Source organism: Callithrix jacchus, chromosome 9 (genome assembly GCF_049354715.1).
Source record: "Callithrix jacchus isolate 240 chromosome 9, calJac240_pri, whole genome shotgun sequence".
Classification (NCBI taxonomy): Eukaryota; Metazoa; Chordata; class Mammalia; order Primates; family Cebidae; genus Callithrix; species Callithrix jacchus.
Genome location: NC_133510.1, coordinates 4,312,248 through 4,337,222, shown reverse-complemented (window position 1 = coordinate 4,337,222; position 24,975 = coordinate 4,312,248). Strand labels below are relative to the sequence as shown.

Below are 24,975 nucleotides of genomic sequence, written 5' to 3'. Positions count from 1 at the left end.
GCCTGGGTAACAGGGTGAGACTTCATCATCTTTATTTTGTGAATTAATAATGCAACATGTGATATACGAGGCACATCACGCATCATTTAATAATGTGATATATGAGGTATGGCAGAGATATTTGGAAAGACAACCAAATAAAAGTCACAGAAGTTTGCTGGTAGATTTTAATAAACATTTATATATGTATGAATTACAGATGCTTCTTCATGGTAAAAGGAATTATTTTCTCTCTCACGATCCTCTTTCTCCACTTTTTAGAACTCATACTTTTTTCCCATTCCCTTTAAAAAGGGAAACAAATTGATTAGCTGCTTTCTCAGATGTCACCTTCTTCTTTTTCCTTTCACATATTTTAGAAAACTTAACTTTGTGTTTTTCTTGTCATTGTGTTTTTCTGCTTTGTTTGAACTATAAGCTCTTTAGAACAAGGATTTTCCTCCGTTATATGGAGCGAGTGAGGTTTATTTTTAGCGCTCAGTACTTGTTAAACCTCTTGCTTCGGCTGTGCTGTGATCATCATTGGATAATCCTTCTCCAAAAGGCAGATCATGGCATGAGAAATTGAATCGTCTTATCGGATGGAAATATGAAAAAATAAAATAAAATAAAGCAGAGGTTAGATATGAGTTTAGATCTGAGTCAGTTATTGAAGGGGTATGGGATGATAAATGAAAAGAGGGAAGGCCAGGCACAGAGGCTCACGCCTGTAATCCCAGCACTTTGGGAGACCGAGGCGGGTGGATCACGAGGTCAAGAGATCGAGACCATCCTGGTCAACATGGTGAAACCCCGTCTCTACTAAAAATACAAAAAAATTAGCTGGGCACGGTGGTGCGTGCCTGTAATCCCAGCTACTCGGGATGCTGAGGCAGGAGAATTGCCTGAACCCAGGAGGCGGAGGTTGCGGTGAGCCGAGATCACGCCATTGCACTCCAGCCTGGGTAACAAGAGCGAAACTCTGTCTCAAAAAACAAAAAACAAAAAGGCGGATATTCAGCCAGGTGGGATGGCTCACGCCTATAATCCCAGCACTTTGAGAGGGTGGATCATCAAAGGTCAGAAGTTCGAGACCAGCCTGGCCAACATGGAAACCCCCTCTCTACAAAAGAAACAAAAAAATTAGCCAAGTGTGGTGGCACATGCCTGTAATCCCAGCTACTCCGGAGGCTAAGGCAGGAGAACAGCTTGAACCCAGGAGGCGGAGGAGGTTGCAGTGAGCTGAGATCGTGCCATTGCACTCCAGCCTGGGCAGCAGGGTGAGACTCTGTCTCAAAAAAAAAGCGGGGAGGCTGGAGGGGATATGTTATTGGGAAATAACTCTGTTGGGAGGTAGAAGCATTGGGAAGAAAATCAAATTCAGTGACCATTCTAGTGCTGACTCAAGATTGTGGAGATTCTGTGGTGGGAAGGGCATGAGTCTTACCTCACTACAGTGAAGGAGACTCACATATACACACAACTACAAAATAAAGCAGAACTAGATAAAGACATAGTTACAGAGACAGGGTACTCTAGAAAGATTTTAAGATACAGTTGTATTCATTAAGGATGGAAATTATTCATAGTGCCCATCTTTCTAATATTGAGGCTGCTTTAACTGGCTCTTGGAAGCCCTAAGGGCAATTATTTCCCCAAATCAGAAGCATGCCTCTTTTTGTATATGTGCCCTAAGTTTTTTATTTACTGCTTTTCCTAAATTTGGGTACATATTATAGAATTGTTATGTAAGATTCTAGACTGCCATTTAAGCACTATGAATGCGATTTCTTAAGATACATGTTTTTAATGAAGAGAATTTCTAACGCTTTTTGAAATGTGCCTTGCACTAATGAATCTTGTAATGTCAAAAGATTTAGAGCTAAAAGGAATTACCAATACTGTATATGGTCAACTTACAGACTTCCCAGTAGTATACAGTCAAAAAGTCTAATGCTGGGGCCGGGCACGGTGGCTCAAGCCTGTAATCCCAGCACTTTGGGAGGCCGAGGCGGATGGATCACGAGGTCAAGAGATCGAGACCATCCTGGTCAACGTGGTGAAACCCCATCTCTACTAAAAATACAAAAAATTTGCTGGGCATGGTGGTGCATGCCTGTAATCCCAGCTCCTCAGGAGACTGAGGCAGGAGCATTGCCTGAACCCAGGAGGCGGAGGTTGCGGCAAACCGAGATAGCGCCATTGTACTCCAGCCTGGGTAACAAGAGCGAAAAACTCCGTCTCAAAAAAAAAAAAAAAAAAAAAGCCTAATGCTGTAGCTGGACTAACTGGCACTAGATTTGCAACGTTATGATGATATTAAAAGATTCACTTTAGATTTTTTTATTTGCAATGACGGCACAATACAGACAGTAGCTCTCGATTTTCTTGCTGTATTATTTCCAGTGACCACTGATGCTAATGTGGAAAACTTCCTGCTAGTTATTCATTGATTAAAAAAAAGAGTCATTTTTTTCCAGAGACTGGGCAGGAGATAAGATGTCAAGAAGTAATAAGCAGTGAAATGAAAGAGGAGAATGCAAAGGAGCCAAAAGAGAAAACATGAAAATGATGTTATTTTTTCCTCCTTGTGTATGCAGATGGACAGGAAAATTATAGCAGTAATTGCAGACTCCTTTTCACTGCAGACAGAATGGCCTTGGGGAATCAGAGCATGGGAGAAAAAGTTCAGTGAAACTGCATTCTCATCCAGGCCCCACATGACTTGCTGGATATGGCTTTGTCCAAGGTCATTTACTCTTTCTGTGCCTTAGTTTCCTTAAATGTTGAAAAACATTATTTGCCTTTTTAAGTTACTGAGAAGATGAATGAGATCACGCTTCCGAAACACCCAAAACTGGTCACAAAAAGGTGCTATAAGAATACTAAGTAGTACTATTATTATTGAACTGTGCATCCTGTTGGAATGAGTCATCTTGCTGCAAAGATGCATAAGTGATTCCAAGTGTGGTAAAAGACCAGAGACAACGAGAAGAGTCAGTTACTCTTAGATGTCGTTAAGGGAGAAGATCTCAGTCGCAGTGAAATCTGCCCTGTTCAAAGAACAAAAGCAGGAGGAAGAGAGACAAGATTTTTTTTTTTTTGAGACGGAGTTTCGCTCTTGTTACCCAGGCCGGAGTGCAATGGCGCGATCTCGGCTCACCGCAACCTCCGCCTCCTGGGTTCAGGCAATTCTCCTGCCTCAGCCTCCCGAGTAGCTGGGATTACAGGCACGCACCACCGTGCCCAGCTAATTTTTTGTATTTTTAGTAGAGACGGGGTTTCACCATGTTGACCAGGATGGTCTCGATCTCTTGACCTCGTGATCCACCCGCCTCGGCCTCCCAAAGTGCTGGGATTACAGGCGTGAGCCACCGCGCCCGGCCCGACAAGACTTATTTTTTTAACTACAGGCATACCTAGGAGACACTGCTGGCTCATTTCCAGGCCACCACAATAAAGCAAACACAGCAATTAAGTGAGTCACACAAATTTTTTGGTTTCCTAGTGCATGTATTAGTTATATTTACAATATACTGTAATCCATTAAGGGTGCACTAACATTATGGCTAAAAAATGTACATAACTTAATTAAAAAATACTTTAGTCGGGCACAGTGTCTCACACCTGTAATCCTAGCACTTTGGGAGGCCAAGGCGGGTGGATTACCTGAGATCAGGAGTTCGAGATCAGCCTGGCCAACATGGTGAAACCCTGTCTCTAATAACAATACAAAACTTAGCTAGGCATGGTGGCATGTGCCTGTAATTCCAGCTACTCAGGAGGTTGAGACAGGAGAATTGCTTAAACCCTGGGGAAGGAGGTTACAGTGAGCCAAGATCGTGCCACTGCACTCCAACCTGGGCAACCAAGCGAGACTCCATCTCAAAAAAAAAACAACTTTAATGGTAAAAAATGCTATTGATCATCTGAGTCTCCAGCGAGTCCTAATCTTTTTGCTGGTGGATCTTGCCTCATTGTTGTTGATGGCTGCTGACCAGTCAGGCTAGTGTTGATGGAGGTAAGAGTGGTTATTGCAGTTTCTTAAAGGCAATAATGAAGTTTGTTGCATTGACTGACCCTTCCTTTCCCGAAAGATTTCTCTGTAACATGTGATACTGTTTGATAACATTTTACACACAGTATACTTCCTTAAATTGGAATTAATCCTTTCAAACCCTGCCACCGCTTTATCAACTAAATTTATATAATATTCTAAACCATTTGTCATTTCAACAATGTTCACAGTGTCTTCACCAGGAGTAGATTCCATCTCAAGAAATCACTTTTTCTTTGCTCATCCATAAGAAGCAACTCCTTCAAATTTTACCATGAGATTGTGGCAATTCAGCCCCATCAGGCTCTACTTCTAATTCTAGTTCTCTTGCTATTTCCACATTTTTAGTTACTGCCTCCACTGAAGTCTTGAACCCCTCATCCACAAGGGTTGGAATCAACTTCTTCCAAACTCCTGATAATGTTGATCTTTTGGCTTCCTCCCTTAAGTTACAAATGTCCTTGATGGCATCTAGAACGATGAATCTTTTCAATATACTTTTTCCAGATCCATCCAAAGACCCACTACCTATGGCAGCTATAGCCTTATGAAATATACTTTCTACATAATAAGACTTGAAAGTCACAGTGACTCCTTGATCCATGAACTGCAGAATGGATGTTGGGTTAGCAGGCATGAAGGCAACATTAATCTCCTTTTACGTCTTCAGGAGAGCTCTTGGGAAAGCAGGTGCACTGTCAATGAACAGAAATGTTTTGAAAGGAATCACTTTTTTTATTTTGAGCAGTAGGTCTCAACAGTGGACTTAAAATGTTCAGTAAGCCACGACAGATGTGCTGTCATCTTTGCTTTGTTGTTCCATTTATAGAGCACAGGACGAGTATAGTTAGCATAATTTTTAAGGGCCTTAGAATTTGTGGAATGGTCAATGCGAACTGGCTTCCACAGCTGCATTATCTCCTAACAAAAGAGTCAGCCTTCCCTTTGAAGCTTTGAAGCCAGACATTGACTTTTCCCCTCTAGCAATGAAAGAAAGTCCTAGATGCCGTCTTCTTCCAATAGTAGGCTGTTTTGTCTACACTGAAAATGTTTAGTGTAGCCACCTTCAATGATCTTAACTAGAGTTTCTGGATTATTTGCTGCTTCATCTTGTACTAGTGGGTGATGGAGATGGTATCTGTCCTCAAATCTCTGCTAGCTTCAACCTTTTCTTCTGCAGCGTCCTCAGCTCTCTCAACCTTGATTAGGCTTTGGCTAAAGGGAATGCTGTGGCTGGGGTGATTTTTCCCCAGACTACTAAACTTTTCTCCCTATCTGCAATAAGGCTGTTTTGTTTTCTTACAATTAGTGCATTCACCGGAGTAGCATTTTCAATTTCCTTCAAGAACTTTTCCTTTGCATTCCCGACTTGTCTAATTATTTGACATGAGGCCGAGCTTTTGGCCCCTCTTGGCTGTTGACACATCTAAGCTTTATCGTTTTTAGCTTTTGATTTAAAGTAAGAGACATGCAACTCTTCCTTTCACTTGGTCACTTAGAGGGCATTGTAGGGTTACTGGTTGGCCTGATTTCAATATTGTTGCATCTCAGGGAATATGGAGGCCCATGATGAAGGAAAGAGAGGAACAGCTGGACGGTGGAGCAGTCAGAACACATGCATTTATTAAGTTCCCTTTCTTACATGGGCTCAGTTCATGGTGCCCTCAAAACAATTCCAACAGTAACATCACAGATCCCTGATTACAGATCACTACAACAGGTACAACGATGAAAACGTTTGAAAGATTTCAAGAATTACCAAAAGGTGCCACAGAGACACGTAGTGAGCAAACGCTGTTGAAAAACGGTGCTGACAGACTTGTTTAATGCAGAGTTGCCACAGACCTTCAATTTGTAAAAAATAAAATATCTGCAAACAGCAATAAAGTGAATTGCGATAAAACAAAGTAGGCTTGTACAGCAAAGCGGTTATACAAATAGACTTTTGAAGTCCTCCAGTCAGTTTGAATCCAGGCTTTGGCAGGTATTTCTACGACTGGGCAAACTACTGTGTTTTTAAAGTTCATTTTTCCTATCTGCAAAATGGGGATTTTCATAGATTGTACACACACACACACACACACACACACACACACAAGGGTTTGTTGTGGGGATTTAAAAATGTACACCGTCACAAGGACTCAGTAAATTAAGCTATTATTGTGATTTATTGGAGACAGGGGGAAGTAAAAATCCACACTGATATTAAACGAATCTTTAAAAACAAGTAAAAAGAGAGTTTTTATAAGATACGACTTAAGGGGCCTACGAAGGGAAAAAACTTGTTTTGTCAAGTCCAAATCCACTCGTATTTCATGGGCCCGCATGTAGCCCAACCTTTGATATCTGGCGCACAGCAAACAAACAGGAAAAGCCTTTCGTGTGCTGTAATAAAAACAGCTTTCCATTTCAGAACGATAAATATATCTGGAAAATCAGTCGGCTCTCCAGCAGCTCTTACAAAACAGAGCTCGGACGCTGTTTCTGTTGTTTGGCGGAGACAAGTCCGGGGCGCGGGGAGGACGGGCCGCCTTTGAATCGCGCCCCGGGACGGCGAGCCTGCGGGCGAAGCCCTGGGGCAGGACGCGGCTTTTCTTTTTTTTTTCTTTTTTTTTTTTCCGTTTAATCGATCCCGGAACCTGAGCGCGGCGGAGGGGGCGGGCAGGCGGGAGGGGCCCGAGGGAGGCGTCTGGCCGTGGGGCGCGGCCACAGCTCCCATCCCCCGAGCGCGCGGCGGGGCGGCAGTCCGGCGGCCGCGGGGATGCGGAGGGGCGGCGACGGGGGCCGGACCCTGCCGGGGCGGCGGGGCGGGAGCCGCCCGAGGGGGTAGGGCGCGCGCGGGGGCGCGCCGGGCCGGAGAGGCGCGCTCCGGCCGCGCTCGCTCCGCGCTCCCTTCGCTCGCTCGTTCCCTCCTCCCTCGGCGGCCGCGGCGGCAGCAGGAGAAGGCGGCGGCGGCGGCCGGGGATAGACATGGCGGCGGATCTGAACCTGGAGTGGATCTGCTCCCTGCCCCGGTCCTGGACTTACGGGATCACCAGGGGCGGCCGAGTCTTCTTCATCAAGTAAAGAGCCGGGGCCGGCGCGGGGGCGGCGCGGGGGCGGGAGGGCGGCCGGCGGGGCTGGGGGAGCGGGTCTGTGCCCTGAGCCCCTGGGCTCCCCCCGCGCCCCCGCTCACGCCCCTTCTCACCCCTGCAGCGAGGAGGCCAAGAGCACCACCTGGCTGCACCCCGTCACCGGCGAGGCCGTGGTCACCGGACACCGGCGGCAGAGCGCAGGTAACGCCGGGCCCGAGTGCAGTGGGGCTCCGCCTGGAGGAGGCGGCAGAGCCCGGGCCGCCCGGCTCCAGACAAGCTGCCCCCAGCCGCGGACCCCGGAGGCGACGCGGTGCGGCGGGGCGGGGCGGGGCGGGGCGGGGGCGCCGCAGGTAGAGGGGCGCGGGGGGCTCTGCCGCAGGTACAGGGGCGCGGGGGGCTCTGCCGCCGGGACTTCCCTCCAGTCTCCGGGCGTCTCTTTCTCCCCAGCCTTCCATCAGCACCGGGAGGCGGCGCCCTCTTCCTGCGCCCTCTCCCCCTTCCCGAGCTAGACGACCCCTGCGCCCCAGAGTGGCGGCGCTCCCCTCCCTGAAACCTGGACTCCTGGGCTTTTCGTCTGCGGACGCCCCTCACCCCCGGGTGACTCCCTGCTGCCGTCTTCCCCCCCACCCCCCCCCCAGCAACCTTTAGGAAGTCCTTACCCCCTCTCCTAAAAGCCCCCGAGCCCGCTCGCCCGCCGGGATAACAGAACCACGTCCTCCCCCTCCTCCCGGGAGCGCTGCCTCCTGCTGTGCAGCCTCCTCCTCCTCCTCCTCCTAGGTGGGAGTTGTGGGTAGGTGGCTGATGGAGGAGGAGGAGGAGGAGGACAGGACTTCGGGGGCGCCGCGATGGTCCCTGGCGCGGAACGGCTCGGGAAACGCATGGCGCGTTCCCTCCTGCCACAGTAGGAGCAGCCGGAGCCGGAGGAGGCGTTCGCAGCCTCTGTCGCTGGCGATCCTGATTCAAAGTCCCCGGCAGCCGCACGGAGGTAGCACAGACTGCCTGGAGGCGGTGGGCGCGCGAGGGGGTGTCCCGCGTGGGCAGAGGGGTCCATGGGGAAGCGGCCCTCTCGGGTGGCTTGGGGAGCTTGTTTGAATGCTCAAGTGTGAGTGGAGCTGGAAAAAGGGCTCGTCGTAGTTTCGGTGCTGGTCTGGGTTTCTTTTGTCATTCTTTGTTTACATTCGTGAAACTTGTTTGTCTCTGAAATGTAACATGTGTTCTCTTCCCGGCCTGCCTCTAGTCCTGGTGACTGGAATGGAAAGGCTTGAGAGCGGTTTGGATCCGAGGCGAGGCCGGTTTCAGCAGTCCTCAGAGCTGGCCCCTGGGGTGCATTCCCTCCGACTCTGACATTCCCCGAATCTGTTAGTTGCCAGGATATTGAACAAACCTGCCTCTCTGTTAACAGTGCTGGAGTTCACTGAAGTGACTAATGTCTCCAAATTTGCAGAAAGGTGGGGGAGGAAAGGAAAGGCTGGTGTAGCGAGCAGGATGAGGTGACATCTTTAAGGCATTTCTGACTAATACACGTTTCTCAACTCCCCGGTGCAGGCTTCTGCTTCAATGTACCTTTCTGGTGTTCTACACGCATATTCCAACCTTGATGACCTCTTTGCTTTTATGGGTAATAGCAGATTGATTTCATAAAAGAGGATACGGTATTTAAGTTAGATAGGCTAACTATCCTATGCAGTTATGTGTGATACAAATATTTGTCCTGGTTACCCCCACAGATCTGATAACAAACAGGCCCCAGAAAAATTTTACTCTGTTATGTGATTTCACATTTTTTTTTTCCTGGTTTGGTTTACTTTGCTTGGACTCTGTGGTTTTGTATACATATCAGTTGTTTTTATTTCCACAAGGTATTTTGATGAAATCCAAACAACTTGTCATTAATAAGTAATATGTACCACATAATAATACCATTATTCACCTGAATCATTCCCAACGTTACTACCTGAAACTTGGTCAAATTTTTAGAAACACACACGGAAGTATTCCATGACATTTCTTTTCCACTAACTAAGTACCTAGGAAGTTCTCCCTTCTCTTCGGTGACACTTCCTAGATGAATTCATTTGTGTAGCTGAAAAATATGGTCTTAAATAGACACCATATACCCAAGAGGCAGGCGTTGCCTGTTACACAGTTTTGGTTTTTTGCTAGTCATTCATGGGTGTTTCACCCAGGATTAGGAGGCTTCCCTTTGCTTTCTTGGGTGCCAGAACATAGTTCCTCTCCACCCTAATACGTTAGTGTGTACTGAGGTCAGATCATCTCTAATATTGTGGATACTTTTCCGGTGGCTTTAAATTTGAATTGCTATTTTTCAAAAAAATGATATCTGCTATTGTACACTGAACACTGTTTTTGTTAGAAATCTACTTAATTGAAACAGCTAATAAATGAAAATGAATAATTAAAATGGATTGAGGCTTATTTTACTATTATTGAAGTAATACTAATTGTAATATATGTATTGTTTTAGATTTGCCTACTGGCTGGGAAGAAGCATATACCTTTGAAGGTGCAAGATACTATATCAAGTGAGTTTTTTGACTTTCATATTTTTTCCTTTGTAATTAGAATGCTGTGATTCCTCCCTGCTCAGTTGAATAGTTGTATTGCCAGTCATCACCATGATTTTCTAAAGTTGATCATATAATGTTGACTATGTTTTTTATTTATATAGTATTGGAATTTTGAGAGAAAAAATGGCACTCAGTCGTCTAATGTTACTTGCCTGGAATAGTCATTGACGACTGATTTGGAAATTAGATCATTTATGGCCACTTTAAAAAATAATTTTGTTTCCTTTTTTTTTTTTTCTTTTGGACTAGTCCAGCTTCATCAGAATATGACCACAATTACCAACTTTTTTTTTTTTTTGGTGCTTCTGTGTATATTCCTGGGTAATTGAGGATTGTAGTCTTTGGTCATTAGCTGTGTGGTACTTAAGATTTTGGTCTTTGATTATCTGTGCTAAGAGATAACAAAAAAACTTCGAGTCATGTGACAATCTTTTTTTTTTTAAATGAACCTTGTTCATATGTATTTTCACCAAGGCTGTTAATAGGTAGCAAAAGTGATGTAGAGCTAAGCACATTTTGACGACAATGGCGGTCAAGGATTAAAAATAGAGATCATTACTGAATATTTCATGAGCGTGTATTGCTTCAGTTTATCTAAATATATCTAAGTCAGGGTATTTTATTGATATGTTTGTTTAATAAAGGCTTTAGTAGAGCTAGAGAAAAGATGACCACTCAGTTTCAACCTTAAAACCAGTTCTTTAGAAAACTGAACGAATTTCTGTTCAAACTCAATAACTTAGTACGACTTGGAGATGATGACAGAGCCGGAGGTATTTTAATCCCCCAAGGGAAAATAGTGGTTTTGTCTTTTTATTTTTGTGTTAGAAACTATTTACCTAAGAGCTTGTTTTTATTGTTTAACATTTTTTGTTGTTTAATTTTAATAAACTGAGATGTGAAACAGAATAGTGAAATGCCAGATTTGGTTAAGACTTCAGTAGCTGGGGAGGAAGGCAGCAAAGCACACTGCCACGTGTGTACCTATGCAGCAGTCTTGCATGTTCTTCACCTGTACCCCAAAACCTAAAATACAATTAAATATATATATATGTATATATAAAAGACTTCAGTAGCTGGGGAGGAAGGCAGCAAACCACACTGCCACGTGTGTACCTATGCAGCAGTCTTGCATGTTCTTCACCTGTACCCCAAAACCTAAAATACAATTAAATATATATATATATGTATATATAAAAGACTTCAGTAGCTGGGGAGGAAGGCAGCAAACCACACTGCCACGTGTGTACCTATGCAGCAGTCTTGCATGTTCTTCACCTGTACCCCAAAACCTAAAATACAATTAAATATATATATATATGTATATATAAAAGACTTCAGTAGCTGGGGAGGAAGGCAGCAAACCACACTGCCACGTGTGTACCTATGCAGCAGTCTTGCATGTTCTTCACCTGTACCCCAAAACCTAAAATACAATTAAATATATATATATATGTATATATAAAAGACTTCAGTAGCTGGGGAGGAAGGCAGCAAACCACACTGCCACGTGTGTACCTATGCAGCAGTCTTGCATGTTCTTCACCTGTACCCCAAAACCTAAAATACAATTAAATATATATATATATGTATATATAAAAGACTTCAGTAGCTGGGGAGGAAGGCAGCAAACCACACTGCCACGTGTGTACCTATGCAGCAGTCTTGCATGTTCTTCACCTGTACCCCAAAACCTAAAATACAATTAAATATATATATATATGTATATATAAAAGACTTCAGTAGCTGGGGAGGAAGGCAGCAAACCACACTGCCACGTGTGTACCTATGCAGCAGTCTTGCATGTTCTTCACCTGTACCCCAAAACCTAAAATACAATTAAATATATATATATGTATATATAAAAGACTTCAGTAGCTGGGGAGGAAGGCAGCAAACCACACTGCCACGTGTGTACCTATGCAGCAGTCTTGCATGTTCTTCACCTGTACCCCAAAACCTAAAATACAATTAAATATATATATATATGTATATATAAAAGACTTCAGTAGCTGGGGAGGAAGGCAGCAAACCACACTGCCACGTGTGTACCTATGCAGCAGTCTTGCATGTTCTTCACCTGTACCCCAAAACCTAAAATACAATTAAATATATATATATGTATATATAAAAGACTTCAGTAGCTGGGGAGGAAGGCAGCAAAGCACACTGCCACGTGTGTACCTATGCAGCAGTCTTGCATGTTCTTCACCTGTACCCCAAAACCTAAAATACAATTAAATATATATATATGTATATATAAAAGAGTTCAGTAGCTGGGGAGGAAGGCAGCAAACCACACTGCCACGTGTGTACCTATGCAGCAGTCTTGCATGTTCTTCACCTGTACCCCAAAACCTAAAATACAATTAAATATATATATATGTATATATAAAAGAGTTCAGTAGCTGGGGAGGAAGGCAGCAAACCACACTGCCACGTGTGTACCTATGCAACAGTCTTGCATGTTCTTCACCTGTACCCCAAAACCTAAAATACAATTAAATATATATATATATGTATATATAAAAGACTTCAGTAGCTGGGGAGGAAGGCAGCAAACCACACTGCCACGTGTGTACCTATGCAGCAGTCTTGCATGTTCTTCACCTGTACCCCAAAACCTAAAATACAATTAAATATATATATATGTATATATAAAAGACTTCAGTAGCTGGGGAGGAAGGCAGCAAACCACACTGCCACGTGTGTACCTATGCAGCAGTCTTGCATGTTCTTCACCTGTACCCCAAAACCTAAAATACAATTAAATATATATATATGTATATATAAAAGACTTCAGTAGCTGGGGAGGAAGGCAGCAAACCACACTGCCACGTGTGTACCTATGCAGCAGTCTTGCATGTTCTTCACCTGTACCCCAAAACCTAAAATACAATTAAATATATATATGTGTATAAAAGACTTCAGTAGTTTATTAACAATAACAGATACCTAGCTAAAGTTACCTTTATTTCATTAAGCCTAGAAAGTTATTTTTACCGTGACATTTTTAAGATCATGTTACACTTCCAGTAAATTATAATTACCTGTATGGTTCTTTATTCTTTTGGAAAGATACTTATATAAAATGACAAGGGCTTTTTATAGGTATTAGGAATGCTTGCTTTTGGATGTAGAAATAGAGATGGTATGGTCCTCTGAATATTTTTTGGTGAAATATTTTATTTGGAGATTATACTGTACATTATGAGATGGCCTAAAATAATACTTGAGTGAAGTGCAGTCATCTAAAAGTTTTCTGTTGGTTAATTTTTGCCACGAGAGGGATGCTGCTTTTTTTCAGTGTAGTAGGATGGTGCTTATGAAGAAAAGAGTTTTTCATTTTGGGTTATTTATTCAATGTAATTTTTTGACTACTGTACATTAAGCGTAGCTCATCTTATAAAAATAGAGGTAACATTTCAATTTTCAATAACATTTTAATTTCTTTGCCTGCATTCTTGGATGAATGTTTATTTGACAGTACAAAATCTTATTCTGTGTGGGCTGAGTATGTATGTTTTAATTTAGAACTAAGCTGTTAAGACACTGAGTGAGTTTCTTTTGTTTTACGAGCCATTTTGATTAGATTTTCTTTTATGTTTACTTAAACAAATTAGAATTTTATTTGAGTGCCATGTCTAATGCCTTAAGTAGGTTTCTCTGGAAGATTAAGACAATATTAAGAAAGCTGTAGTGATTTTACTTTAACTATAAAGACATTTTTAAACCTGCAGGTTTTAATCATTTTGGTATTCATAGACACCCAGTAATTGTGTCCAAAAGTAGATAAGTAATTTGTAATATAATGAAAGTAATTTCTCCTAAAATTGAGCATAGTATAGCATATCACTCATTAAATGTTAAAAAAACTAACCATTGATGAATATATGATATACTGAATGTTAGGTGCTACTGCTCTATCTTTCTGCGTTATGTCAGAAGGCTGATTTCTTTTAAGATTAGTTAAATCCCTAATGTAGGCTGTAATCGCCTATCAACTTTTTACTTGTTTGTATTGTTGTGAGCAGTTAGGGATGTTTTATGATTCTAATAGGATGGGGGTACTACTTTCATCTGAAACTTCACAGTTTGGAGAACCTTCACATGCATTCATTCCTGACGTAGTCAGAATTATTACTTCCTTTGTCACACGCATAATAAAACAGCAGAAACATGCCTTTGGAGCTTCTAGTTTGCAAAGGCAGCAGGATGAGAGACCCCAGGAACATAAACTATATTTAGAATATTAGAGTGGAGGAAAAGATAGGAGTCTGAAGTAGGAACGTGATTAATGTTGGTGGCTATAGTTTTTCACTGTTGTTTCTTTCTCAGGTGAAGAAAGCTTGTTATTTATCAACTTTTATGTAAAGGAGGTTACAAGGTTATCAGAGTAGATTTTTGTTCACATGGGAAGTGGAAAGATAGGAAGGCCAATAAAAGACATGACAGCCCTTTTAGTGTTCCCAATCCTGTGTTCTGGAAGGTTCTCACAAGAAGGGAGACCTAAAGAATTGGAGTGGTTTCTACTTCCGTTCTGAAGTGAAGCACATGGAACTCTCAAATTCTTCCTCTCCTGAACAAATGTTGGTTGGTGTTAAAATTGGCAGGTTACCAGAAAGAATTTATCTTTGGATTATATTTTGATATTGACAGTTACATCTCCGTAGGAGGTAAGAGAAGGGAGGGCCTCGTAGTGGGGAAGTCATAGGAACTGAACTGCTCTTGACCTTCTTAACAACTCTGTAGCTCAGTCTTCACATCTTCAAATTAGGCTACCTGGAAAAGGGAACCTCTAAATTCCATTTCTAAGTTTCTTTGAATTTTATACTGTTCTGGGATTTATAATATTCTGGAAAACAAGGAACTCACAGTCCTAAGAAGAGATGATGTGGGAAATATGGAAAGCTAGCTTTTCTTGTAAGAGAGTCTGTTCTGTCTGCCAGACTGGAGTGCAGTGGCATGATCTTGGTTCACTGCAATCTCTGCCTCCCGGGTTCAAGGGGTTCAAGCCATTCTCCTGCCTCAGCCTCCTGCATAGCTGGGACTACAGGCACACACCAACACGCCTAGCTAATTTTTTGTGTTAGCCAGGATGGTCTTGATCTCCAGACCTCGTGATCCACCCACCTCTGCCTCCCAAAGTGCTGGGATTACAGGTGGTGTGAGCCACCTCACCTTGCCAGAAAGCTAGCTTTTCTATCCTGCTTAACTATTTATCCTTCCTCTTTAAGATTTGAATAGACAACCACAGATAAGTCTGAAGTATATAGTGCCAGAGTTATGTGTACTTTCTTTTGCTGCTTTTTGTGCTTACCTTTCCTTGTAAAATGTTTGTATACATATCTTATAAACAGATAGTATTGCTAATGTCAGCAAAGGACTTGATCAGAATAAGAGTTGTATAAGTTTGCTTTAGATAATCCATTTATTTTTTACAATTTAAAATTGGTTTTTTAATACAGGTTTGCAGCTAGATAACAAAATATTTAATATATGGGAATGTATTTTCCTTTACATCCATTTGGCCAAAAAAAAGGTAAAATATGAAAAAGCTTATTTATTTATTTTTTTGAGAAGGGTCTCACTCTGTCGCCGGGTTGGAGTGCAGTGACTGCGTCATGAAACACTGCAGCCTCAACCTCCTGGGCTTAAGTGATCCTCCCACTTCAGCCTCACGAGTGGCTGGGACCACTAGTGTGTGCCACCATGCCTGGCTAATTTTATTTATTTATTTAATTTGTTAGTTAGTTAGTTAGTTTTAGTGAGAGGGTTTCCCTATGTTGTCCAGCCTGATTTTGAACTCCTGGGCTCACACAGTCCTTCTGCCTTGGCCCCCAAAAATGTCGGGATTACAGAAATGAGCCATGGTGCCCGGCCAAAAATCTTTATGTTTTAAAGATATTTAATACTTTTTTTCTGAGTAAAGTAATTTTTCTATGTACCCTAAGCTAGCCAGCCTCTTAATTATACGACTGTGTGTTTGTGTGTGTAAATACATACAGAGTTTGAGTTTGATTGTTGAATTTCCATATTGTTTTTATAACTTAATTCATGCTATTTATCTTTATGAAGAATGCTGAAAATTAACATGAGTGAATTTTATAACTTGTAAAGTGTGGCTTGAAGTATTCCTTATTCGTACTAGAAACAAGTAATTTAGCCCATAAAGCACAGAAGAAAATCTTATACTTTTGAATTATAAAGCTTTCTGCTTACTCCTTGAAAATGCTGCTTGATGATTCTGTAATGACAGGTCATGGTAGCTTACAATGGATGTGTCATTCATTATTCTTCTGTGGTTCAAAGCTTTAAGATGGTTAACTTAGAGTGCCAAACAAATCTTAAGGCTCTCTGAATAGTAAGAAACTTTGTTCTGATTATTTCAAGATCATTGCAGCACTGGGGGTCAAAACAATATTTGCAGGGTATAAAAGAGTATGCAAATTTTGTGAAGTTATGTTTTCATACTGCTTTTTTTAACTTAAAATGCTAAGTTCTGATAATTGAATTTTTTCTTAGATATGCAAATAGAGAATGAGGTTTGTTTCAGTGTCTGCAATAGCTGGATCTAATGTATGCTAATTCCAAACTTAACCACAAGTTGGCTTGCAAGTGTGGAGGAGAATCAGTTTCTTCAGATTTTCACAATTCAAAATGTGAATGAAGATGGGGAATCTTTACATAACTGCTGTAGAGACATTAGAATGTATTAACTATATGTTTGATATTTAAAGTAGCTTTATACCTTACTTTTTTTTTTTTTTTTTTGAGACGGAGTTTTGCCCTTGTTGTCCAGGCTGGAGTGCAATGGCGTGATCACAGCCCACTACAACCTCTGCCTCCTGGGTTCAAGCAATTCTCCTGCCTCAGCCTCCCAAGTAGCTGGTTTTTCACGTGCCCGCCACCATGCCCGGCTTATTTTTTATATTTTTAGTAGAGACGAGGTTTCACTATTTTGGCCAGGCTGGTCTTGAAATCCTGACCTCAAGTGGTCCACCCGCGTTGGCCTCCCAAAGTGCTGGGATTACTACTGCACCTGGCCAAAAACTGTTCATACTTACTGTAATGTTATAACCAAATTTTGATTACTAGAGCTACATAATGCTTTAGAACACTTCGTGGGCATTATATTTATTTTTCATTTTTATAACAAAAGAGTTTGGGACTGTTAATATGTGATTCCTTACATGTATAAAGCATTTTATGCTAATTCATTAGGTACAAAAACAATTACGAACTACGATCTCAGCTTTCAAGGAGTTGGTAGCGTAGAGATAAATAGGCAGTGCATTGAAACAGGGAGATGGTGTGGGGAACACAGACTTACTTAGTGCTGGGCACTTCAGCACGGCAGTAACTCATGATCCTCACAAGAGCCTTGTTGTTGTTCTCTTTTTCAAGTTGGGGTGCCAGGCCTTCCAGCCACAGTGGTCTTTGTCGTGGAATTCTTTTACCCTTATTTTTAGCACCAGGACCACTGCTCAGAGCCAGGTTTGCTCAACATCCTCCTCGTATTTCCTGTGATGTAGTATAATGCCTGGCATCTAGTCAGCCTCTAAATTAGTGGTATCTGTGATGATGGTACTGCTGCCCCCTAGTTATTTAAGGAGTTAAATCAAGATGGAGAAAGAAGAGTCCCCACAACGCAAATGGTTGTATTTTAAGAACACTTTCTGGATTTGTCAAGGGATTTATCCTTCCCTAATCTGGGTAGACCCCTTCATTTCTTCTTCTCAAAGCTGGCTTATGTTTAGGAAGGGGGAGGAAGTGAACAAGACCAAAAAGACAAAAAGTATTGGAAGAGTTGATGACTCAGAGACGGGGCCTTACGTAGAACCTGTCTGTCCTGTACGAGATGGAATTTTTTTATTTGTTAGCAGATACTCTTTTCTTGTGATCGTTTCATTTTTTAGAATAACAGATTAATGTAAGATGAGGTTAAGGGTGAAAAATTACGTGTATATGTGTATGTGTAAGAGTTAATGGTGTAAAAAATGACACTAGGCCAGGCGCAGTAGCTCATACCTGTAATCACCCAACACTTTGGGAGGCTAAGACGGGCAGACCACTTGAGGTCAAGAGTTTGAGATCATCCTGGTCAACATGGTGAAACCCCGCCTCTACTAAAAATATAAAAATTAGCTGGGCATGGTGGCCAGCGCTTATGGTCCCAGCTAAATCAGGAGGCAGAGGTTGCAGTGAGCTGAGATCACACTGCACTCCAGCCTGGGCAACAGAGCAAGACTCCATCTCAAAAAAAAAAAATGATACTAATTTTCTGTCAGTTTGAGTCATGAGAATTCAGAGGAGGGAGAAGCAGCCTAGGCTGGGCTGCCCTGGAAAGACTTGAAGAGGTGGGAGTTGAGCAGGGCCTGAGGGTATGGATGGGATTCAGATGGGTTGATAAGACTGGCAGATACATTCCTGGCGGTGGGAACACGGATTATATGTGTAATCAGTAATGCTAACGATGCTCGTTAGTGATGCTTATGTAGAAGATGCTAGGATGATGGGAGGTGAGTCTAGGAATGCTGTTTGGAACCAGACTGTGTCTGGGCTTTGAATGTCAGGCCGAGGTTTTTAGTTTCTGGGCAAGCCTTTGCAGTGTTTTTCAGTATAGCATTAATTATACAAGATGAAGGTTTTTAGGGAGATTTTAATACAGGCAGCATGGATTGAACAGGAGCAACCTGGGAATCAGGAAGACCATTTCTGAGTCTGTTGCCATCATGGGGTAGTTACTTGAACCAAGTTGGTGGCAGCTGGAGTGGAAAGGAAAGAGGCCGTTGATCAAAGATATTAAAGAGGAGTTGACAGGCCTTAGGAGTCTTGCTGAGCAAGGAGGTTGACAGGAAAAAAAGAGGTCAGAAGCTACTCAAAGCCTTTGTGTCTGAGCAGCTACAAGAATGATGATGAGACCCTTGATGGAATAAAGAAGTACATGTGGGAGGGGGAGCCCTGCACAAATGGTGGTTTGGTTTTGGAGCTGTGTGGGAGGACATAGCATTTTAGGGGGCTAAAATCAGACTTTCACAAAGGACTCCTGCCACTACCTCCTTCTCCCCTCATAACAAACAAACACAACGCACTCCCCTAGCCTGTCTCAGCTACCTAAATGACTGTCTGCCTCTTTATAATAGATTCAGGCTGGGAATTTCATATTCATCCATCAAATTATTCATTAACAAATGCTTATTGAATATTTACTGTGTGCCAAGTACCTTAAGCCTTATGAATGAAACACACATGGACACTATTTTTAAGGACTTTATAGTTGAATTAGTGGGGGAGCCCGTAATTAAATAATCATACAGATATATAAGATAGACTGTGATAAATGCTACGAAGGATACCTAATGTTTTGACTACATATATTGAAAGGCCTTAGCCCAGTGTGGGAGTTCCCGAGAGAGCCCTTTGGTGTAGTTAAGCTCTGAACCCTCGCATAGTGGATCACAACAGAGCTGTGTAAAGTCACTGGAAAGGTGGAGAATAAATAGCCTCCGGGTCTTGAGATTGGACCACAACCTGAGTGAAATCATTGCCATATGTGAAGAAAGACTGGGGATGGAGTTGGTATGGTATGGCGATTTAGCAACAGGAGGAAGCTGCTGCCGACGTTGCTCTTTATCATCCGATAGAGAACAGTGTTTAGCCAGCCGATTTTAATGATTATCTCAGGCCTCGTGGCAAGGTCTTCCAGTCAGCCATTCTATTCTTTCAGTTCTCTTGAATACATTTTGAACTCATAGTTATGTGCCTTGGTGATTAGGTTACAACAGTAAATGAAATAAACTAAAAAATTCTGCCCTTCTGGGGAGTGGGATGATAAGGGAGAGAGTGTCAGACAGAGTAAACAATAAATAAGTACATTTTATAGCACATTAGACTACATAATCCTCGAAGGAGAAAGTCTACTTTTTAAGTCTACTTTGGTTTCAAGAAAAGGAAATGCGGTACTACTAAAGTCTATACGATCGTTAATAGTGTGGAAGAAGAGAAGCAGACTAAATCTGAAAATACTGAAATGAGTGGGTCTGGTAGAAACCCAGAAGAAATAGAGTGGTCCTCATGAGGTACAGATGATAGGCATTCAAGGCCCCTGGGGAACGTCTTGGTCATTAAGGAGTGTCCTCTGAAATACTTGGGAATTATTCTCTGAAGTGACTGGTAGCCACCCGTGCCCAAGAGAATCTTTTGAACTGTTAGTTCTCTGAAGGCAGAGATAGTCTTACACTGTAGCCATCTTTATGTTTCCAGTGCCTGGCACGTAGTAGGCAATTAGGTTTGAAACGAAGCCCTAGAGCAAATGAGAAGAAAAGCCTCTTTTCCTAAATCTGAGCATCCGAAGGCATTTCCTTGCTTCTCATTTGTCATCTAAGTCAGAACTTTGAGTGTTGTAAATGTAAGTGACCCAAAGCCAACTAGTATAAACAGAAAGGAAACTATTTTCTTTTTTTCTTTTGGAAACAGATCTCACTGTTGCCCAGGCTGGAGTGCAGTGATTCAATCTCGGCTCACTGCAACCCCCGCCTCCTGGGTTCAAGTGATTCTCCTGCATCAGCCTCTCGAGTAGCTGGCGTTACACATGCCCGTCACCACGCCCAGCTAATTTTTTTTTTGGTATTTTTAGTAGAGATGGGAGTTTCACCATGTTGGCTAGGCTGGTCTCAAACTCCTGACCTCAGGTGATCCACCTGCCTCAGCCACTGTATCCGGCCACGAAACTATTTTCACACTAATTTCAAGACTGACACAAATTAATTTTTCAAGGCTTTTCCTCACCTGCTTCCCGCCCACCCCCCACGCCCCTGCCAACAGAAAGCTTCTCTTTAACCAGGAAAATGGTTACCTGCACCCCCAAATTATACCCTTTTAGCTTTTGAACTTAAAATGTAAGTTTTCTTCTCTAGTTGCAAATAAAAAGATCTTGCACAGGACTTTTGACTACCGTGGATCACATGGCTGTTCCTAGAGTAGACACTGGCCCACTGGTCTTCAGTCATTGTCTGTCCTTAGCTAGAGCCACGGCACTAATATTGGCAAGCCATCCAGAAACATGTAATTAGAGAGGAAGGCCCAGTTCATGCACGGAAGTCAAGATGTGAAAGACTAAAAGCCCAGAGGTCTTCCTATAATATAGTGCAAAATGCCTAAAGGCCAGGAATACGATGAAGCTGAGCATCTGTAAATTTCTGAGAAAATAAGTAATGGTACCAGTGATCTTCAAGGGAGGTTTTTGCCTTGTGTTGCAGAAGGAATCGTTCAAGTTATTCGGGATGGTTCAGGCCAGGAACAGGGAGGGTGAAGGGAAAGTGCTGAATTTGGAGGAAGAATGAGTAGAAGCCAATCCTAGATTGGCTGTCCTGAGGCAAGTGACTTTGAAGAAACCAATTTAGCACAAGTAGCAGTAGAACTTCGCCATGGTAGAAACCTCACCCTGCTAGGTGAGGCCAGGGATTCTCTCTGGTGCTTCTGAAGTTACTGACTACTTGAAGAGTAATTCCCAGTGTCAGTGCTTCAGTAATGCTGCCAGTGGCTGCTTGCTGTAGATGCTGTCTGCATGGGGAGTGCTTTTTGTTCCCTATCCCTTCCAAATAAGTTGTATTCCTTACATATATTGTTTCTTTGGGTAGACATGCTCTAAAACAATTTGCCTCTAGGTGAAAATTCCAACTTTTACTGAAGTGGTTGAAGTGGCATATCATTAAATGTTAAGGCCAGGTGTAGTTGCTCACACCTGTAATCCTTACACTTTGGGAGGCCAAGCCAGGAGGATTCTTTGAAGCCAAGAGTTCAAGACCAGCCTGGGTAACACAGTGTGACACCCTCCCCCCAACCATCTCTACAAAAAAAAAATTTTTTTAATTAGCTGGTCATGGTGGTGTACCCCTGCAGTCCTACTTCCTCCAGAGGCTGAGGCAGCAGGATTGCTTGAGCCCAGGAATTGAAAGCTGAGGTGAGCTATGATCGTGTAACTGCACTCCAGCCTGGGCAACTGAGTGAGACCCCATCTCTTAAAAAAAATTGTTTAAAAGCTGTTCAGCCCAAAATATAAAACTCAGTAAAATAGGACAGTATAACAAAATTTTGAAAAGAAATGAGGAACTCCTTGCCTAATTTTATACAAAAAAATGATATAGGGGAAGGAACATGTTGAAATTAGTGTTAATTTTTTCTCTGGAAAATTCATTCCTATTTATTTTGAAAAAACGATTCTGTTCTATCACAACATAGATGTATTCTGATGACAGTAGCTTTTTAGTACATATATATAAGGTGTACATGTTTTGATATACATGTTTTGATATATCAAGCAGATTAACATATACGCCTGTAATCTACTCAGTCAGGACATTCCCAGTATACAGTACATGACCTCAGTCTCTAAGTTTGTTCATCCTCTGTAACTGTAGCTCTGTACGCATACCCACTTTGATATACATAGTCCCATCCTGCCTTATTTCTACTGTTTTTATGTGTTTGACTTTAAAAAAATGTTTAGCTCCCACATGCAAGATCATGCAATATTTTTCTTTCTGTGTCTGATTTATTTCACTTAGCATAGTGTCCTCCAGTTCTATCTATGTTGTCACGAAAGGCAAGGTCTCATTTTTTAATAAGAATATGATGAATAATATAATCCACTCATCTCTTGATGGACATGTAGGTTATTTCCTTATTTTGGATATTGTCGGCAATACTGCAGTGAACATGGGAGCGCAGATATTTCAGTGAGGTGCCAATTTCATTTCTTTTGGGTAGATACTGAGAAGTGGGATTGTAGATCACGTCTGTTAGTTCTATGAGGAACCTCCATACTGTTTTTCATCATGACTACACTAATTTATGTTCTTACCAACAATGTACAGGGATTTCCTTTTTTCTGCACCCTTGCTGGCACTTGCTTGGTCTTTTTTGATATGGCATTTTTTTAAAGTTACTAAGGAAACATCACAGAATTATTCCAAATCAAATAATAAAAGTATATGTTTAGTGTGTATGCTTCTTTTTAACCTGTTTTATAATGTTGAATTTTTTTTCTTATAAAAGCAATTTATTTTCACTGTAGAACATTTGGAAAATACTAAAGACTATAAAGATGGAGAATATAAAACTCATCACAGTCCTGTTATGCAGAGAGAATTTCTACTAATATTTTGACAGGTTTGCATAATTACATATGCAAATCTTATTGTGTACAAGTATATGCATATATAAATGTATATTATATATGCAGCCTATATGCATCTATTATATATAATTATATGTACAATTATGTATGTGGCACATATGCATTTATTATGCATATATAATGTTTCACATTGACAGTTGCATGTATATATTTTTTTAAAGATTTGAGTCTTACTGCTTTTAATAATACTGTGTCCAATCCTATTTTTATTAGCCGTATTGGTATCCTTATTATATATTTATTCAGTAGAAGACTTTTAGTAACTATGATGTTCTGTCTTAGGAATATATGATTTAATGATTCCTCTTATTCAGGTGACTTGGTTGTTTGTGAGTTTTTGCTGTGAGAAAAGTTGTTATATGAATATTCTTGTATGCATGTCTGTTTTACAAAATTGGAATTGAGAAAATACATGACCGTTGTACGTGGTTCATTACTTAACATCTGCCAAATTGCCCTTTAGAAAATTTGTGCAGATTTACGTTCTCACTGAGAACATATGAGAGAGTATGAAAGGGCCTTCATTTCTCTGTAACTGCAATAAGTGCTTCTGATTGGGTAGATGAAATTGAAGAGGTAACTGATGGAGAGTCTTTGTGGATTATTACTAGAGATTCAGTTGGTTTGAAACACACATTAGTCCTTCAGTTACGCGTGGCTACATAAACAACTACCCCAGAACTCAGTGGCTTAAAACAATAATGATTTCTAATTTCTTTCTTTTCTTTGAGTTGACTAGGCTCAGCTGTGCTGTTCTTCAGTTCCATGCAGTGTAACTGACGTCCCTTACTCAGCTACAGTTAGCTGAAACTTGGCTGGGTCTGGAACACACACCAGCGTCTCTCCTCATGGTCTTTCATCAGTTAGTCTGTCTTAAATTTTCTTTAAAGTATGGCAGTTGGCTTCTACGAGGAATTATCCTAGGAGGACACACCACAGTTTTCAGGCACTTACAAAACTTCTGCTTATATCATGCTTGTCGGTGTTCTCTTGGCTGATGTTAGTCAAACTCAAAAGTGGGAGGAGAACTACACAGGGGTGCGAATACAGGAGTGTAGGACGTTGCAGTCTACAAATGTGATGGACAACCAGAGATGGTAAGTATCAACCAGTATTGCAGCTCTGTTCAGTGCTAGCTGTTTGAAGCTCTGTATGCAGAAGCATTTGGAGACTAACGTCTGGATCATTGGGAAAGCATATTGTGATAAGCTGGTGACTTATGCAAGGATTTTGGTGAGGAAGTGGCTATACTGATGTGTTTACCATTACTAATTTAATATCTGTTAATTTTATCATAAAGTCACAAACTTAGAAAACGTAAATCATGAACTCAAACACAAGCCCAAATATTTTAAAAACTTATGAGTACCTGAGTAAATTGAGTCTTAAACTTTAGTTCATTCTAGTTTCGCATTGACAGTTAATACAGTTAGTAGTGAAAGATAGAAATAATTGGTGTCTTAAGGCTAGATTACTTCGCACAATACCCATGCTTTCCACCAGGACTGCTGTCTCCCACTGATGAGTGACACAGCTGTAGCAGAATTCAAACATAAGGATCAAAGTCCCTATACTCGTGATCAAGATAGTAGCGTCCTGGGTTAGATGAGGGTGTAGATATCTCACATATGGATTATTTGTGTGAAGGGAGTGAGTGTGCGAGAGAGAGGAGAGAGAGAGAGAAATTTTAAGTGCTTGACTGAATGGTCAATTTGACCTTTGGATTAACTCTATGATTATTGTAATTATCAGTGGCAGCATTTGAGTAAGAGTAGCACTGTAGCCCTCTGCCTTCCAAGGGAACTTACAGGAAGATGTTCCTCCTCCTCCTGATGCAGGAGTGTAGAGTCCTCGTTGCTGATTTTTCCCATCTACCCCACGTTCTGATCTCCAAGAGGTGATAAGTATCAGCAGTTTAGGGTCCATTCTTTTACTCTTGTCTCGTGGCATGTACATCCTTGTATTATATATAAATATTTTAACAAAAATGGGATTGTCCTACATGTAGTATTCTATAGCTTTTTACGTAATGAATATCTTAGGTCTTTTCATAGTCCTGGTCAGAGGTCAATATCA

General features: G+C 41.7%; 1 protein-coding gene across 41 annotated transcripts in view; it reads left to right on the top strand.

Annotated features, from left to right (window-relative positions):
- Positions 1-6,779: 6,779 nt before the first annotated feature.
- Positions 6,780-24,975, top strand: part of PLEKHA5 (pleckstrin homology domain containing A5) — a 238,586-nt gene continuing 220,390 nt past the window's right edge. For 21 of the 41 annotated variants that reach the window (XR_013522445.1, XM_054237944.2, XM_035255218.3 and 18 more), the window contains exons 1-3: positions 6,780-7,098; positions 7,232-7,311; positions 9,596-9,653. Coding sequence is in view for 36 of the 41 variants with exons in the window: in XM_054237944.2 (XP_054093919.2) it covers positions 7,007-7,098; positions 7,232-7,311; positions 9,596-9,653 (230 nt within the window). In the remaining 5 variants the exon portion in view is untranslated. Of the gene's footprint in view, positions 7,099-7,221; positions 7,312-7,806; positions 8,096-9,595; positions 9,654-24,975 lie in introns of those variants that run through there. The other 20 variants (XM_054237923.2, XM_054237936.2, XM_054237928.2 and 17 more) reach the window with 3 other exon arrangements.